The sequence below is a fragment of the Neovison vison genome, chromosome 13 (genome assembly GCF_020171115.1).
Source record: "Neovison vison isolate M4711 chromosome 13, ASM_NN_V1, whole genome shotgun sequence".
Taxonomy (NCBI): Eukaryota; Metazoa; Chordata; class Mammalia; order Carnivora; family Mustelidae; genus Neogale; species Neogale vison.
The window spans coordinates 14,908,042-14,927,640 of record NC_058103.1 but is presented as its reverse complement, the minus strand read 5'-3'; the positions used below and the strand labels follow the sequence as shown (position 1 = coordinate 14,927,640).

At 38.9% G+C, this 19,599-nt stretch overlaps 1 protein-coding gene across 5 annotated transcripts in view; it reads right to left on the bottom strand.

Annotated features, from left to right (window-relative positions):
• The window catches only part of LIN52 (lin-52 DREAM MuvB core complex component), a 120,288-nt gene that overhangs the window by 99,601 nt on the left and 1,088 nt on the right, over positions 1-19,599 (bottom strand). Inside the window, exons 2-7 of one of the 5 annotated variants that reach the window (XM_044229633.1) lie at positions 17,285-17,424; positions 16,029-16,110; positions 15,537-15,611; positions 13,513-13,550; positions 8,095-8,161; positions 6,645-6,728 (exon numbers count right to left, since the gene is read on the bottom strand). In XM_044229633.1, the coding sequence (XP_044085568.1) occupies positions 6,645-6,728; positions 8,095-8,161; positions 13,513-13,550; positions 15,537-15,611; positions 16,029-16,044 (280 nt within the window). In that variant the 5' untranslated portion in view covers positions 16,045-16,110; positions 17,285-17,424. Of the gene's footprint in view, positions 1-158; positions 180-2,092; positions 2,636-6,644; positions 6,729-8,094; positions 8,162-13,512; positions 13,551-15,536; positions 15,612-16,028; positions 16,477-17,284; positions 17,425-19,599 lie in introns of those variants that run through there. The other 4 variants (XM_044229634.1, XM_044229635.1, XM_044229632.1 and 1 more) reach the window with 4 other exon arrangements.

Sequence of the window (19,599 nt, the reverse complement as noted above, 5' to 3'; positions counted from 1 at the left end):
ATGTCAAGAATAGGTCAATTCAGGGCGCCTGCGTGGCTCAGTCATTAAGCCTCTGTCTTCGGCTCAGGTCATGATCCCAGGGTCCTGGGATCGAGCCCCGAATTGGGCTCTCTGCTCAGCGGGAAGCCTGCTTCTCCCTCTCCCACTCCCTTGCTTGTGTTCCCTCTCTTGCTGTGTCTCTGTCAAATAAATAAATAAAATCTTAAAAAAAAAAAGAAGAAGAAGAAGAATAGGTAAATTCATGAAGACAGAAAGCAGATTAGCAGTGGCCTAGGCGTGTGGGCCTAGGAGGCAAATAAGGAATGAATGCTTGGGTACTTTCCACTTTTCAGATAGGGAATAGTACAGTGTTTCTTTCGGGGGAGATAAAAATGTTCTACAATTGTGATGATAGCAGTACAACTCTAAATATATTAAAAGTCACCAAACTGCACACTATAAGTAGGTGAATTGTAGGGTGTGTGAATTATATCTCAACAAAGCTGCTATTAAAAAAAAGAAAAAAGAAGAGAAAAAGAAAAAAGAACAAGTGCATTAGAGTCCCAAGCTTAGCTTTAATTTCAAATGGCATGATCCTCTGCTTTCCCAATTTTCACATTCTATTTAAAAATATCTTGAATGTAGAAGCCCCTGGGTGGCTCAGTGAGTTAGCCTCTGCCTTCAGCTCGGGTCATGATCTTGGAGTTCTGGGATCAAGCCCTGCATTGGGCTCTCTGCTCAGCGGGAAGCCTGCTTCCCCCCCTCTGTCTGTCTCTCTGCCTACTTGTGATCTCTCTCTCTCTGTCAAATAAATATTTACAATCTTTAAAAAAAAAATCTTGAGTATAGCCATTAATTAGCTCATCTATGTGGTTTCTAGACCTCAGAGACAAGAGGGAAAACATTTTTTTAAAGGGTAAAAAGTGTTGAGAATCAGTGTTCTATAGGATTCACAATGATAGTTCCACTGTTTTTTCCTTTTTTTTTTTTTTTTAAGATTTTAAAGTAATCTCTACACCCAACATGGGCCTCAAATTTAAACCCAGAGATCAAGAGTCACATGTTCTTTCAACTGAGCCAGCCAGGCACCCCCAATTTCACTGGTCTTAGGAATAAAGCAACCAATGGACGACTAAAAAGACTAAATCAGGATCATGTCCAGGCCATAACAATGATGGAATAAGATTCAAGTAGAAGACAAAATAAAACCATCATCAACAGGCTTCACCCTATTTTTACTATGTGTGGTCGATCATCCAACCACTAGAGGAAAACTTGCAGACGCTACAAGACCTGCAAATTTTACTTTTCATCAATAAAACACCAACTACCCAGAAAAAGAACAATTTCCAGAAACTTTCACCTCTTCAGTTTTAAGTCAATGGATTTTATTAGAAAAATTCTATCATTTCACCCGAAGTCATGAGCAGTTGACCATTCATTCAATCAGCAAATACACACTTGTGCATTTTCTACATGCCAGGAACTCTATGGATTAGAAAGACAGAACAAAGTATGATTTTTTACCGGAAAGAGTTACAATCAATCAAGGGATAAGACATGTACCAAAATCTCCCAGAATGGTAAAAGTGCCATACAAATGAAACAAATGAACTGCTCTAGGAGCAATTTGGGAGGCCAGGAGGGTTCACTTTCCAGATAAGGAATGAAAAGGAAAGGCTGATGAAAGAGGTAAATCTGGGACTAAACAGTGAAGGATGAATAGAAGTTCTAATATTAGAAATAGGTCAGGGAGAGCTCTGTTAGAAAAAGGAATAGCATGGATAGAATTAGGAAGACAGTCAAGTGTTAACACGAAGAGTAGTATTTCAAATGTGAACCATACACGGTGTTTTGGTAGGGGAGAAGTAAGGAAAAAATGCGGTCATTAAGCTAGGGCCAGAGTGAAGAGGATTTTGAATGCCATGTTAGAATATGAATTTGATCGCCTGGTCAGTAAAGTACTCGTAATGACTTACGAGCAAAGGACAAAAGAAGCAAATGATACTTTAGAAAAATTATACTGACAGCCTGGAATGGAGTGGTTGAAAGGCAGGGAGACTGGTCTACAACAGTTCCAGCAAAACAGAAAGGAGCACTGCACTCAGAAAGAAGCAATGAAAATAAAATTCTTTATATGGTAAGGCAATTTACAATTTTCCATATTTCTATGTACTTCATGGCAATTTCATATTAGTTAACTGCTCAAATCAAGCCAAGGGACCCCAGTCACGACAAGCTATAAACACCTATACAAAAAATTACTGCACTCCAAAATCCCACAAGGGTTATCTGAGACATAATCATGTACCAAATCAAAGGGCATAGTTCATCTTCCAAAAGACACAATCTAGTTACTAACAGCCCTAGAAGATACACATTATTTCTATACTAACATGTAACAATGCTCTAGGGAAGTGACAAACAATCATGTTTTGAGGACAAATATTTTTTGCATTTTTTTTCTTTCCATCATCTTTATCAGTGCAGATATTTGCATGAAAACAGGATCACTGGTCCTTGGGGATTCATCAGTTCCTATTGCTTATTTTTCATCCATGTCATCCTCTCAATTAATGCAGGAAAGAGGATTGAGACATCGAAACACCAGATTAGGGTGTCAAGTAAATGTCAACCCCTAGAGTAGATGAATAATCTGTAAGGACAAAAAAAAGATCTTGTTTTTATGCAAATACACTATATACAACAAAACAAAGAGAGACTGTACCCAAGAAGTCCAATACATATCAATATAAATCTTTCCAATTCTATTAGCTAAAACTATTTTCTATATGTCAGTTAATTTGTTGCAATCAGGGAAAAATGACAGTAAGTTGCAAAGCTTTGCTACAGAAATTGAAATAAGGCTGAATTTTGAACCAGAAAATAATTTTGAAAGATCTTAGCTGTGCTCATGGGACTCATGTCAGAAATGAGCATTTCTGTTACAGAATTTTGGTTCAGTGCTTAAGGTGGCTGAGTTAAGTGACTGCAAATCCCCACCTACAATGTCTTAAGTTTCAGAAATACAAACACAGAATGGTAATAATATTTTTAACTGTGTGGATTAAAAACTAAAACAAACCACACCAAGTTTCTGACTCTGTGGAAAGCTACTAAAATAAACTTCACTGATGTTTAGGGGAACTCTTTATTCTAAAAACTGATAAAAAGAAAGACTCATTTATCCTGTAGTAAGAGCTTTCAAGGTAAAATAAATAGTTGATAAGATAAAATCCTTTATAGAAAAATTCTAGCTAATAACAAAAAATGACAGAATTAGAATATTACCATCTGGCAAACTATAATAAAATAGGGGATCTAGGCAGTTACCAAAAGCTGCTAAAACTCTTGTGTAAGGCTGATGGAGAATTTTATAATGAATAATCAGGCTAACAATACCTTCATCAACTAATTAATTTTAATATCACAAAGAGAGATAGGCAGACATGATGTACTTTCTGATGTATGTATACAATTCCATTCAGGAAACAGCCAAAATAAAAACAGACTCAACCTGTATCTGTGAAAGCTACAAGATCTAACAACCAGGAAAGAAAAAGGGATAAATGAACATATTAAGCACTACCATAGGAATGTGAACAACAAAATCCACAATGTATAAAATTCTACAGAATAACTAGGTTCAATAAATAGCAAGGGAAAATAAAAGGGGGGTGAACTATGAGAGATGAAGATAGACTTAAGAGACATATCAATCAAATCCAGTGTATAAACCTTATTTAGGACCTGATTCTAATAAACCAACTGTATAAAGACAATTATAAATCAACCAGGGAAATCTGAATCCTGATTAGCTATTTGACGATATTATACAAGCTTGTTAAAAACTTTTAGGCATGGGGCCCCTGGGTGGCTCAGTCATTAAGCATCTGCCTCTGGCTCGGGTCATGATCCTGGTGTCCTGGGATGGAGCTTCACATTAGGCTCCCTGCTCAGTGGGAAGCCTACTTCTCCCTCTCTCACTTCCACAGCTTGTGTTCCCTCACTTTCTGTCACTCTGTCAAATAAATAATAAAATCTTTTAAAAAAAAATTTAGGCATAATAATGGCATTGTGGTTATATTTAAAAAGGTGAGGGAAGAAGACAGATCTTGTCTTTTGGAAATACGTATGGAGTTACTGGGTGATGAGGTAATATAATACCTAAGACTTGCTTTAAAACAGGGGTTCCTTGGGGCACCTGGGTGGCTCAGTGGGTTAAGCCTCTACCTTCAGCTCAGGTCATGATCTCAGGGTCCTGGGATCGAGGCCCACATCGGGCTCTCTGCTTGGCCGGGAGCCTGCTTACCCACCGCCCCCGTACCACCTACTTGTGAACTGTCAAATAAATAAATAAATCTTTAAAAATAAATATATAAAATAATTATGGGAGGCTGTATAAGTGAAACTGATTGGCCCATATGCTGACTATTAAAGCTGGGTCATGGTCCCATAGGGTCATTATTCTATTCTCTCTACTTTGGTATATGTTTAAAATTCTCCATAATAAAAAATGGGGGCAAATTTTATCTTTCTCAGTAGGAAAGCAAAAAAAGAAATACTAATCCGAGGAAACATGGCAATTTCAACTACAACTAACTAGAGACAATACTGTTGATAAACACATTTGGCAATATAGCACCTTCTTGATATAATGAGCATAAAACTTATTTCATTTAAAAAATCGACACAGAGAGATAAAGTAGTAGTATTATTATTACACCATTTACTATCCAGAGCTAGTAATAGAATCAACTTTTATATTATACCAACCTAGCATTCATGAATTTAATAATCACAGATTTGCCTTTTCATTACAAATACTGGAAGTCCATGACATACATGGTCAGTATTAATTTTGCCAACACATAAATTTTAATCTCAGGAAATAAATGACCAGTTTACACAGAGGAGAGTTAGCTAACAATGGGTGAACCTAGCAGACCACCTAGCACCCGTGGTCTGTTGTTTCTTGCTCCTTGATTCATGAAGTGATTAAAAAACTTTTTTTTTTAAGATTTTATTTCCTTGAGAGAGAGAGAGAGTAAGAGAGAGAGCATGAGAGGGGAGAGGGTCAGAGGGAGAAGCAGACTCCCTGCTGAACAGGGAGCCCAATGCAGGACTCAATCCCGGGACTCCAGGATCATGACCCGAGCCGAACGTAGTCACTTAACCAACTGAGCCACCCAGGCACCCAAAAACCATTTTTTTGGTAAAAGAAAGCCAACTGTTAATGACAATGAGGGAAATAAAAAAAGATAAAGAGGTCTAAAAAAGTGACAGACTATTAGAAAAAATTTGAAGTTTTAAATGAAATTTTAGAGTGAAATACTGAATTTGGCAGTAATTTACATAAACAATGTGAACAAATACTCTATATGCTCTATAAATAAACAATTTATAAAACTGTTTTTGGGGGGGCGCCTGGGTGGCTCAGTGGGTTAAGCCGCTGCTTCCGGCTCAGGTCATGATCTCAGGGTCCTGGGATCAAGTCCCACATCGGGCTCTCTGCTCAGCAGGGGGCCTGCTTCCCTTCCCCTCTCTCTGCCTGCCTCTCTGCCTACTTGTGATCTCTCTCTGTCAAATAAATAAATAAAATCTTTAAAAAAAAAAAAACTGTTTTTGGGATTGTTCTAATCAGCGCAAAACTTGCATGTTTGAAGAAAATTACAAGCTACTGTAGCATCTCACAACTGTGGATTCAGGAAGGTGTTAGAAGTACCCACAGACAACAAAGTTCTAACCACCGTTTTTATGCTGAGTTCCTCTTTCAATTACAAAGTGAGAATTGCTACAATTCCTTTCTCAATTTTATAATGAATACATTATAGAAAGAAATATAATCTATAATGAAACAAATGTACACTAAAAGAATGGAGAGCAGACAGTAACAAACGAGGAGTTTTAAAATTTTAGTCGTGATAGCAGACTATGTTCTTGGTCTGCTATATGGCCCTTCCATTAGGGAACCAATCCTCCCTCCCATTCCATGGGCTTGAATCAGACTAACCCCTCTAATCTGTGTCTGCATCCTGAACCCAGGCTTGGCCAAACAGGGTTCTCCATGCTAACTGGCTGAAGTACTGGTTCTAAGATAGGTATCTGAGTCAAGATGGTACAGTGGGAGTCCTCCCCAGTCCCTTTCTCTTGGAATATTCAGACAAGACATTCTTCATTTTGGGATTATCAGATTTAAAGACACATAAACTGAAGCTCCTTTTGCTCTCCTCCCCCGGTGCTAGTTCAAAGAATAAGACTAATCCAAGAGCCCTGAGACACAAAACAAAAGCCAAAACAAGAGCACATCTCAATGACACCATCAAAAGTCAAACATCTAAATACCTTCAAAGTTATTTCTATTCCTGAAATTTTGATTTATGTGAACTTATAAGGTCCCTCTTTTGCTTAAGCTACTTTGCCTTGACATTCTATCGCTTTCAACTGAAAGGGTTTCCAATATACTTTCACTGTAGAGAGAAAAATAACTTGTTACTGAGTACACTCAGAAATTATTCTAGTATACTACATCATAAAAGGAACTGTAGATTACGGTGACCTCTTACCTTCATGACGCCTAGTAAAGACACTTTCGGAATTATAGCTAGCACTCATCATGAAATACACAACATGCAACCCTGATAAAATGTGATGGGGGTACTCACACTCATCCAGCCCCAGCTGATAGGCCAAGTTCTGTAGGCCTCGTACCTTCTCCATCAAATTAGCTGTGGTGAGGCTCCCCAGTTCTGAAACAGAATCATTTATTTCAAAACCGTATCTTTCTATTGTTCTCTAGTTAACAATCCATTCAGGCTGGAAATCCTTGCTATAAAGATTTTCGAGCTTAATTCTTACCTAGTAAGTAGAGAATGGATCCGTATCTCCCCTCATCCAATTCTTCCCCTTACACACAAACACACCAGTGAATTTTTCCTACTGTTGCAAAATGCTTCAGATGAACTTATGTTTAAGGCACAGGTCAGTTCATTCGGAACATAATTGTATGATCCCTTATTAAAAATTTGAAGTTTCCTTAGAAAATACACACTAATGGGATGTTATATAAATGTCCATTTGGAACATTACAACAATGAACCTGAGATGCCCTTGAGACTTAATATCTCCATGGTTGGAGGAGGGTATCTGCATTTAAGCATTTCATGCAGAACAATGAATTACTTCTGAAGTCAAATAAAGGTGTTATTTTCTCCCACTTATCATGCCACACTCATTATCCATATCTGGCATAAGTAGACTTTTGTGATCTGTTCAGCTGCCTAAATAGCTCAAGAATGCCAGATTTTTACCTTAATTTCAGTCTATTACTTTACAACCATCATGAATCTTATCGCTGGAAAGATGTTAAAGTTAAATAAAGTAGAGCAAAATCAAGGAAAATTAATGTTTTTTAATTTAAATTTCTACTTTGTGGTTGAGTTCCAAGTCATTTATCAAACAACAATATTCACTACTTATAGTATTCCTTATGGGAGAAATTGATGGGATAGAAAGAACTAAAAGACATGTCTTAACCCACTAAGGGATTATCAATTAATAGTACTGACAACCATATATAGCAGTAATTTCTAAATAAGGCACTTGTGTTAAACTGGTAAGAGACTGGATTTAAAATATCAGTTTAAATTTTAACTCTTTCTAATAAATCTTAGACTAAGTTAACCTGTGAACCTTGGATATCATGATACCTAACGCACATGACCTTTATGAGAATTAAACGGAAAAAATTTATGTGACAGCTTTTGTCAACTATAGCATTATACAAAATAAAAGTTAATTAAAGGAATTAAGTTAATTCCTTTAATTAAGTTAATTAAAAGTTAATTAAAGGAATTTTTAGGATTAAAGGAATAATTACAGGAATTTAGCAGCAGAAGAAATCATTATGAGTGGGTCCTGAACTGAAGGGATTTATACATATGGAAAAATAGAGATAAGCATTCAGATATAAAGAACCATCAATCAGCTTGGTTAAGTAGGCAGTCTCACTGCAGCAAACACTTGTAAGGGAACAGTGAAGAGAAAATTGGAAAGGTGGTTTGTAGAGGAACATAAATGTCAGGTTAAAAGTTAGAGGTCACCAGCACTGCTTACCTTTCAACATGTCAATGTCATCACGTTCTATTTCAGCCATCCATTTGGGTGGAGAACTAGTAATAGGCTGTCAGAATATAAGAATATAACCACTCAGATACAAACAAAATGTAAAGAGACCATCATCTTCCTTCTTAGAAAAGTAGCTTGTCACACAGCCTTCTGGTTGTTTGAAAATACTGTCAAGTTACAGTTTCAAAAACCCAGGTTTCTCTAGGTTCAGATATGACCTACAAAATAATTGACCTTGCAAAATAATTCTGTTCATTTTTACAGCTGGTCTCAGGGAAATGATTTTAGAAGAAAGGTCTGACTACTATTACTATTTCATAGATACGAGGTTAGTAAAGCAATGAAAGAAATTACTTGAAATTCAGTTCTGGTAAAAGCCTCCAAGTGAACTATTTGAGACCATCAGGAAGTAACATTTTCTGGCAGAGGGGAAGATTCATAGAAAGATGTCTCTCTCTCTCTCTACACACACACACACACACACACACACAGGAATATTACTCAACCATTAAAAAGAATGAAATCTTGGGGCACCTGGGAGGCTCATCTGGTTAAGCAGCCAACCCTTAGTTCTGGCTCAGGTCATGATCTTGGAATTGAGCCCAGTACTCAGCAGGGAGTACTCAGCAGGGAGTCTGCTTGAAGATTCTTTTTGCCCCTTCCCCCACCCACACTCACTATCTCTAAGGTAGATAAAACCTTAAAAAAAAAAATGAAATCTTGCCATTTGTGACAACATAAATGGACCTAAAGGGTATTATGCTAAGTGAAAATAGGTCAGACAAAGAAAGACAAATAGCACATGATTTCACCTATATGTGAAACTGAAAACAAAACAAATGAACAGATAAAAAACAGAAGCAGACTCATGAATACAGAGAACAAACTGGTGGTAGTGTTGGGGGGGATGGGCAAAATAGGTGAAAGGGACTGAGAGGTACAAACTTTCAGTTATAAAGTAAATAAGTCACAGAAATGAAAAGTACAGCACGGGGACTACAGTAAACAATAATGTAATATATGTAATTGTTGATTCATTATGTTGTAAACCCAAAACCAATATATGTCAACTATAAAATGTTTAAAAAGAGGAAATCCTCAATTCGTGAGAAGATTGCAATGATCATCTCTTCAAATTTCATTTTATTGTAGACATTTTAGAAAACTTTAGAATTTTAAATTATCCTCTCATTTTTCTTCTTCTTCTTTTTTTTTTTTTAAGATTTTATTTATTCATGAGAGACAGAAAGAGAGAGAGAGGCAGAGGGAGAAGCAGGCTCCCCAAGGAACAGGGAGCCCAGTGTGGGACTGGATCCCAGGTCCCCAGGATCATGACCTGAGTCAAAGTCAAACGCTTAACCATCTGAGCCACTCAGGCTCCCCATCCTCTCATCTCTGAAAAGTGAAGTTACAAAATATGAAGGAGAGCCCATTCTTGGAATAATTTTGGGCAACAGTTTTCAATCCTAGTTGCCCATGAGAATCATCTATGGAACAAAAAAAAAAAACTGATGCCCTGGACTCACTCCAGATGCAATGATTTAGAATACTGGAGGAAGAATGAGGGTCCATTGGAGAGAACAGAGCAAGGGACGTTACATGTGTATTTTTTAATATAATACTGTCCATTTAACTTCAAAAACATTTTAGCATCTTAAATATACAAACCAGATAACAGAACAATGCACACTGTGTTTAGGACAGAAGGTTCTAGAACTTCCATTGTTGCAGTGGCTCTTTGCTTTACAGACAATGAAGAGTTCTACAGCTCATTTGAAAACAAAGTTGAAACCTACACTTAACTAAAAAAGATCCAAACACATCTCATACCAGTGGACCCCCTCCTTTTCCACAGGTAAGAAAGGCAACAGAAGGGGCGCCTGGGTGGCTCAGTGGGTTAAGCCGCTGCCTTCGGCTCAGGTCATGATCTCGGGGTCCTGGGATCGAGCCCCGCATCGGACTCTCTGCTCAGCAGGGAGCCTGCTTCCTCCTCTCTCTCTGCCTGCCTCTCTGCCTACTTGTGATCTCTCTCTGTCAAATAAATAAATAAAATCTTTAAAAAAAAAAAAAAAGAAAGGCAACAGAATGCTGTGTCACTATCACACAAACATGACAAATTGAAGCTAAGTGAACACCCACTGTAGTGTTCACAGGTCCAGCCTCCCAGCACACATCCCAAGCTACAACCAGTACATACGAATTTTTTAAAAGCTCCACAACTGCACACTGATGATTCTGTTGTGTAGGCAGGGGTATGGCTGAGAAACATTATTTCAGCTTTCAGTCTTTTTTCTCTTTTTTTTCCTTAATTAACATTTGCTGGATACTATGCGACCAATACATCAGATGACTTAATTTTCTAATCAACCCTATTAAGCAGGTATTATTATCCTCATTCTACAAAGGAGAAAAAAAAACAAGTACAGGAAGATTATAAATCGCTTGCTTCTGGACACACAGCTACTGGAGCCAAGATTCAAACCCAGGAAGTCTGAGTACAGAAACCACTATTCTATACTTCCTTTCCTAGAAGGCTATTGGTCAAATTTGCCACTTTTGGCCACCAGTAGGGAAACAGACTATACCAGGGGATTTTAACCTGGGGTCCCGGGATGACCCAAACCCCTAGAAACAAAACTTAAAATGAATGTGCATACCTCTAGGGAAAAGAGGTAGATACATAATCAGATTTTCAATAAACAACATAATTTGGGGCACCTGGATGGCTCAGTGGGTTAAAGCCTCTACCTTCGCTCAGGTCATGATCCCAGGGTCCTGGGATTGAGCTCCGTGTCGGGCTCTCTGCTCGGCAGGGAGCCTGCTTCCTCCTCTCTCTCTTTGCCTGCCTCTCTGCCTACTTGTGATCTCTCTCTCTGTCAAATAAATAAATAAAATCTTTTAAAAAAATATAAATAAGGGGCGCCTGGGTGGCTCAGTGGGTTAAAGCCTCTGCCTTTAGCTCAGGTCATGATCCCAGGGTCCTGGGATCATGTGGGACTCAATCCCAAGACCCTGAGGACATGACCTGAGCCGAGGGCAGAGGCTTAACCCACTGACTCACCCAGGCACCCCTAATGAAAGTTTTTTTTTAAAAAAACCTCTTATTTCTATTTATAACTCAAAATATTTAGTTGTTACCAAATATAATTAACTGACCTGAAAAGTAAGTATGAATAAGAATGTAAGAAAATTATGTTAGGTACTTTGTACTCTATCTACTAGACGAAAGCTAATCTAATACTATAGCTACTGAGAACTGTTAATTATGTCTGAGGCACTATGCAAAGTATTTTACATGCATGAGAGCATTTTACACTAAGAATCTTATGAGGTAGCTTCAGATAAGACCACTAAGGCTCAAAAATGTTAGGAAACTTGCTCAGGTCACAGAGAGTGAAGCAGCAGATTCAGGACTCAAATCCAAGTGTGTCTGACTCCAAAACCCTACACCTTCCTGAACTCTGCATGCTTAGCCCCTACTAAATGCTAAATGAGCACCAGCCAGCTTTCATACAACCCAAGATCTTGAATAAATGGGAGGCTACCAAGTTTAAACTACCTCTGAGCAGATATTCTCAAGGAATCTGAAAGCCACAGGGCCTTACTATATATATTTTTTTGTTTATTTTTTTTAAGATTTTATTAATTTATTTGAGAGAGACAGAAAACAAGCAGGGGGAGAAGCAGCAAAGCACGAAGGACAAGTCCAGTGAGTAGCCCAATGCAGAGATCAATCTGATGACCCCAAGATCATGACCTGAAACAAAATCAAAAGTCAGACACTGAACTGATGGAGCCACCCAGGTCCCCCTAGGGGGACCTTAATATTTAACTCAGCACCTATAGCTCTAATAATAAGTAGAGAATACTAAGCACATAGCAAGGTACAGAAGGTTCTTGAACTTTCATTGTTACAGTGGCTCTTCCCTATACAGGCAATGAAGAATTCTACAGTTTATTTTATTTTTTTAAGATTTTATTTATTTATTTGACACAGAGAGAACAAGCACGAGCAGGGGAAGCAGGAGAGGGAGGAGCAGGGGAAGCAGGCCCGCTTTTGAGCAAGGAGCCTGATGTAGGGCTCAATCCCAGCACCCCAGAATCATGACCTGAGCCGAAGGCAGACACTTAAATGACTGAGCCACCCAGGTACCCCTCTATAGTCTGTTTAAAAACAAAATTTTAAAAATTTAAAACTAGTTTTAAAAACATTTAAAACTACCACACTTCACTTAAAAAATGAGAGTTATAGTACAAATCCCCAAAGGCATGGTTTACTAGATAGAGCATGAGCTCTGTAATAGATGTAACTTGCATTTAAATCCTGGTCTGTCACTCATTAGAACTTGGGTAAGTAATTTCCAAGGTTCTCTTTCACTTAGTGCTTTTTTTTTTTTTTTTTTTTTTAACACTGGACTCAAATGCTTCTGCATATGGTGTTAAGAGTATATGGATGCTGGGACGCCTGGGTGGCTCAGTTGGTTAAGCAGCTGCCTTCGGCTCAGGTCATGATCCCAGCGTCCTGGGATGGAGTCCCACATCGGGCTCCTTGCTCGGCGGGGAGCCTGCTTCTCCCTCTGCCTCTGCCTGCCATTCTGTCTGCCTGTGCTTGCTCTCTCTCCCTCTCTCTCTCTGATAAATAAATGAAAATCTTAAAAAAAAAAAAAAAAGTATGGATGCTAATAATCAGATAGTGGATTCAAAGCCTGGTTCTGCCATGCATAGCGTATAACCTTGGATAACCTACTTAACCTCTCTCTCTATGCCCATTTCCTTTCTGTAAAATTGGGCTAATAATAGTACCTGCACCCCACATGGTTTTGTGAAGGTTAAATAATATACATAAAGTACTTAGAAGAGTGCCAGGGATATGGTAAGCACTATGTAAGCGCTAGCTGATACTATAATCACGTTCTCCTGGTTGTGGGACTGTAAGAGAATATATGGACAGCATCAACCACAGCACCTGCTGCCCAGAAAGTACAAAGGTTGTGGCTCTAATGGGTTTTGCTTTTTGATGAGCCACTGAGAAACTTCAAAAGCCAGTAAAGAGGTATAAGGTCAAATGCATCCTATAAACAACAGAGAAAAGCTTCAAAATCATGATTTGGGCAAAAAAGAATACTGATGTTACATTAAAGATTCCAACGGCTTTACCTTAAAAGCTTTTAAGCTAAGAAAAGAGGCTAATAGGCAAAGGTCAAAATGCCAAAACGAACATCTGAACAGAGGAAGACATTATTATCAACATGACGATAATATACACGGATTTCCAGGGCTCTAGTTACAATCTGATTGGAAGCCTATGATATTTTTCTTGAGAGTAAGAAAACAGGAGATATTTGAACTTCTATTAAGGAGTAAAACACTGGATAAGCTTCATTAGGTAAGTGAAATATTACTTACACTTTTAAAGGAAGCTGCAAATTCAGCGACACCTGGTACTGAAAAGAAAAAACACATTATTTATTCAATATACATTTTAGTGCCCCAGACATAGAGGAGCCAAATAATAAGAAAACATCCCTGTCTCCAAGGGGCTTATAGTCTGGAAGAGGAGAAAGAGTAACTCAGTAACTATAATACTGGTTAAGTGCTCCAAGAAAGATACCAGGCATGATGGCAAAGGGCGGGGGGGAGAAATCTTTATCAGACTGAGGGGGCAGGAAAAGTTTCCTAGAGAAAATGCCTCAACCGAACTTGCAAGGACAGGAGTCAGTTAGATGAGAGAATGGGGAGATACACTATCTCTTATCAGAAAGTTTAAATTTCTTTTTTAAGTATTCTGTCTTGTCAGGGACTGTTAACTGGGTAATTGTTTATTTAAATACCTCAAGGGAATAATCACATTAGAAAACATAAAGATAAAAAGCAGATATTCAGGGGCCCCTGGGTGACTCAGTTGGTCAAGCGGCCACCTTCGGCTCAGGTCATGATTCCAGGGTCCCAGGATCAAGCCCTGAATCGGGGTTCCTGCTCAGTGGGGAGCCTTCTTCTCTTTCTCCCTCTGTCCGCCACTCTGCCTACTTGTGCTCTGTCAAGTTTAAAAAAAAAAAAAAAAAAGGCATGGGACGCGTGGGTGGCTCAGTGGGTTAAGCCTCTGCCTTCAGCTCAGGTCATGGTCTCAGGGTCCTGGGATCGAGCCCCACATCGGGCTCTCTGTTCAGCAGGGAGCCTGCTTCCCCCTTTCTCTCTGCCTATCTGTGATCTCTCTCTGTCAAAAAAAAAAAAAAGGCAGATATTTTAAAATACTGTTCACCCTCACTAATAAAGAAATATGAATTAAAAAATAATAAAAATTAGTAACATCCATGGGCACCTAAGATCCTGAGCTAAGAGTCATGAGACTGAACGCACCCTCTCACCCCGACCCCCTCCCATCAGCCTCTGTGCTCAGCATGCAGTCTTTCTGAGATTCCCTCTCTCCCCTTCCCTCTGCCCCTCCCTGCCCTCTAAAATAAATAAATAAATCTTTAAAAAAATTTTTGGTAACATCCGGTATCGGCTGGTATGTGGGTAAATGGGCCCTCTCACACACAGCCATCCTCTTCCTTGCGCACAAAGATACATACTGAGTTGTTTGTAATATCAAACAGTGGATCTAAGGTATCCAAATAGGGTAGGAATATATAAACTACAGTTTATCCATTATAATAAAATACTTTAGGAAAATGAAGTAGATTTACACCTACTAACATAGAAAGAGCCATTAATAAATTACTAGATAGAATGAGTTAAGCTACATTAGCTTAACCATGTACATATGACCCCATCATCATACCAAAAACAAAAACAAAAATAAAACAAAAATCCAAACAAACGCAAAAAGCCCTGCTGTATACTTTAAAAATACATATTTGTTTACATATATAATCATAAAAAAAGCCAAAAGGATTTGTACCAAACTATTAATTGTGAGTTTACAAGAGTGAGTGAAGGAGGTGAGGAACTACTACTTTCTGTATCTCTGTACTGTCTGAACTTATTACATAGTGATTCAATTTTTTTAAGGCCCTCTATCATTTTCTGAGTCACACTGTGTCCTGAAAAGTTAAACTACCAGACAGCTTTTTTTTTTTTAAGATTTTATTTGTTTATTTGACAGACAGAGATCACAAGTAGACAGAGAGGTAGGCAGAGAGAGAGAGAGAGAGGGAAGCAGGCTCCCTGCTGAGCAGAGAGCCCGATGCGGGACTCGATCCCAGGACCCTGAGATCATGACCTGAGCCGAAGGCAGCGGCTTAACCCACTGAGCCACCCAGGCGCCCCCAGACAGCTATTCTTAACATTAGACCACAGAATTCAGTCTCTTCCCTGTGAAGTAAAATCAAAATTTTAACCATTACAGTTAAATGATAACCAAAAATCTCTCTCAAAGTAGCACTGGGTTCTGCTATATTGATTCTGATATCAAGAAACCAAAAACTTACACTGTTCTGGCCAAAGGTCTGGTGAGGCACGGTCAAGTTTTTCAAAACTTAGCAAAGATGCTTCCAGATCTGTCCCTAGAACAAAACACCAAGAAGAGCCAAGAAGACACAAAACATGTTAATTTACATCTTACAGCATTTTAGTCTCAAAGAACACAAGAAACTGGAACATTCACTTGGAAGTCTTTTTTTTTTTTTTTTTTTTAAGAAAGATTTTATTTATTTATTTGACAGAGAGATGGAGAGTGCAAGCAGGGTGAGGGACAGGGGGAGAAGCCGACTCTGGGATCATGACCGAGCTGAAGGCAGACGCTTAACTGACTGAACCACCCAGGTGCTTCAGAAATCTGAGTTCCATAGCCACTGATACTCCTGGGGCATGATATTATACAAATAAATCATTCTCCTTCATCAAACTTCACATCTCTGATCTCTAAAATGGGAGCAATATTTTAGCGGGGTATTAGGAAAAATAAATCTCAACAAACCCACCTGCATCTTCACTCATACTCTTAGACTTTTCCCAATTAAGACAAACTCCTCTGAAGAGCTCTGGATGTCAATTTCTCTTGCTCTGTCAAAGACATAATCTTGAATAACCTCTCTTGCACAATTTCTACCTTCTCTCCTGGCTCATACTCATCAGCAAGCAAGCCTGCTCTAGAATTCCCCTTCTTTGAGAAAAAAACTCTTCCATGACCCCATTACCTCCTTACTCCTCCTTCATTACAAAACAACTTGTGTTTTCTATCCTGACATCTCCACTTCCTCACCTCACATTCTCTCCTTAACCCAAGACAACTGGGCTTCTGCTCCCCTATACATGGAGAGTGCTGTGGTCAAGGTCATCTGTGACCTATGCTGCTAAACCCAGTGGTCACTTCTCTGTTGTCTGTGACTTCTTTGCAGCATTTACACACTGACCACCTTCCTTGAAAAACTCCACTTCTAGGGCACCTGGGTGGCTCAGTCAGTTAAGCGTCTGACTCTTGGTTTCGGCTCAGGTCATAATCTTAGGGTTGTAAGATCAAGCCCTGCATTAGGCTCCACACTCAGCAAAGAGTCTGCTTGAGATTTTCCCACTTTCCATCTCCCTCTGTTCCCCCCATCCTCATCTCACATGCTCTCTCTATCTCCAATAAATAAATAGATCTTAAAAACAAAAGAGAGAGAAAAGAAAAACTCCACTTCCAGCTTCTGTAAAATTGATTTTTCTCCTACCTCACCAACTCCTTCCTTCCTTTCCTCCACTCAGGTCCCACCCCAGGCTGGTTTCACTCTCTACCTAAAGCCTCCAAAGAGATCTCATCTAGCCCCATAGCCTTTACCAGCATATATATATGTCAATAACTCCACATTTATATTTCCAGTCCCTATCCTTCCCAGGACTTCAGAAGTATAACTAAGAGGCTATTTAACAAACTTCTCTGCCAGAACTCTGATAACTCTCAACATCCTTCTCCATTTACACGTGTGAAAATCTTTCTGAGTCCAATAATTACGTTCAAAACCACCTACATCTCAAGAAATAGCACCACCATGAACCCCAGTTCTCAGATCAAAACCTAAAAATCATCCATCCTTCATGCCTCCCTTTCCTTCGACATTCCATTACAATCCATTAGTAAATCCAGTAGCTTCCATCTCCAAAACACACCATGAAACCAAATGAATTAACCAAAGACTCATCACTTCTCTCGAAGACTACTTCAGAAGCTCTCAAGAGTTCTCCCTGCTTCTATTCTTACCTCTTCCCCTCTCTACCCAAATCTGTTCTTCACAAAGTAGCCAGAACTGATTTTTTTGTTAAATGTCAATCAATTTGTGTCACTCTTCAGAGTAAGGGACTTCTTCCCAGCTAATTTCATGAATGTATATCGCCCATACCCTAAAAAAAAAAAAAAAAAAATCATGCATAATCCAGCCCTTGCCTAATTCTTCGATACCATTTCTTTGCCACTTTTGCCTCGGCATACAGTAAGTGCTCAAAATTAGTAACAATTAACATTTGTTGAGTACATATTTTGTGCTCAGTATCCTAACGAATTGCATTAATTAATGATCTAAACAGTGGTTCTTAATTTTCTGGGTGAGTCACATCTCCAGAAATCTGGGGTGGGTGGGCAGTTACAGCCTCATTCCCTGGAAAATGGACATATGTATAAAATTTTTCAACATGTATTTTTCTCTAACTTGAATTTTTTTCCCAAATAGTCTAAGGGAATTTCCAGCAACATTCTAATCAGCAAAGAACTCAACCCTAATAAACTGCCTTAACTAAAGCACCCAAAAATGGTAACAAAGAAAAGCTGTGTGTAACACACAAAATTCCAACTTTCAAACTTCTTAGGAATGTTGGTGATGGGCAGCTCAACTATAACAAAAATGAACCTATCGAGAATAGGATCTGATAACAAACAACGGTGGTCTTATGATACCACAAGTCTGGAGCATAACTCAGACTCTGCTACGAGTACTACTCTCATACATTAAGTAATTTCAAAGTTTTCCTTTTTAAAGAAATCCCAAGCGGGGCACCTGGGTGGTTCAGGTGGTTAAGGGTCTGCCTTCAGCTCAGGTCATGATTCCAGGGCCCTGGGATCAAGCCCCATATCAGGCTTTCTGCTCAGCAGAGTCTGCTTCTCCGTCTCCCTCTGCCCTCCCCCTCTGCTCATGTGCTCTCTCCCAAATAAATGAATGAAACCTTTTTTTAAAAAATCAAGTATGCAAACTTGAGTGAGTACAGAGATGGCAAGAAGACCAATGGGGGAAAAATGTTTCCAATATTTTTCCTAGCCAAAAAGATAAAAGAAATAGAGAAGACAGGGAAAAAATCTAATACAAGGAACATAGCTCTAAAACCGATAAAACTTAGGGATGCCTGGGTAGCTCAGTGGGTTAAAGCCTCTGCCTTCGGTTTAGGGCATGATCCTAGGGTCCTGGGATCGAGCCCCACATCAGGCTCTCTGCTCATCGGGGATCCTACTTCCCTCCCCCCGCTCTCTCTGCCTGCCTCTCTGCCTACTTGTGATCTCTTCCTGTCAAATAAATGAAATATTATAAAAAAATAAATAAAACCTATAAAACTTATAAATATAAAAACAATTTAGTAATAAACTAAAAATTTTAATAGCAATTACTTCTACTTCTATCACCTGGCTGATTTTTTTTTTTTAATTCTGGTAAGATATACATAACAAAATTCACCACTTCAACCATTTTTAAGGGTACAATTCGGTGGCATTAAAGACGTTCACACTGCTGTGTAACCATCATTATCATCCATCTCCTGAATATTTTCACCATTCCAAACTGAAATTCTCTACTCATTAAATAGTAACTCCCCATTCCTTTAGCCAACTTTTTAAATAATCCTTTTTTTCTGGCAAGAAAAAATACATTTTAAGACAGCATCCAGGAAGGAGAAGCAATCGCTCTCTCTCTCCCCCACCCCCCCCTTTTTTTTAAAGATTTACTTATTTGAGAGAGAGAGAGAGAGCAAGAGCACAGAGAGAATCTTCAAGCAGACTCCCCACTGAGCATGGAGCCCCAGGTATGGCTCAATCTCAGGACCCCGAGATCATGACCTGAGTTAAAATCAAGAGTTGGCTGCCTGAGCCAAGCAGGCACCCCAGGGAATCTCTTTTGACTCTGAACACCCATAATTTCTTATACAGTATGCATATGTGCTCAAAAAACCTAAGTTAAGCTTGAAACCTGAGGCTAAAATATTATTTATGTAAAATTCTAAAAGGTCTGCTGCTTGCCAGAGACTGTGCTAAACTCTGGGATCCAACTATTAACAGGACAAGATTTGGAGTTTATAAACCAGATGAAAGGGGCAAACAGAATAACTATGCTGACAATGAAGGTATGAGATAGTAAATAATAGTGAAAACAGGCAACTTCAGATACTGTGTGTTCTGGGAAACCTTCTCTGAGAGGTGACATCTAAAATGAGACCTGACATTATCTCAGGATCGTGAGATCGAGTCCTGCGTGGGGCTCAAGCTCAGAGAGGAGTCCCCTTGAGATTCTTTCCTGGTCCTTTTTCCTCCTCCTC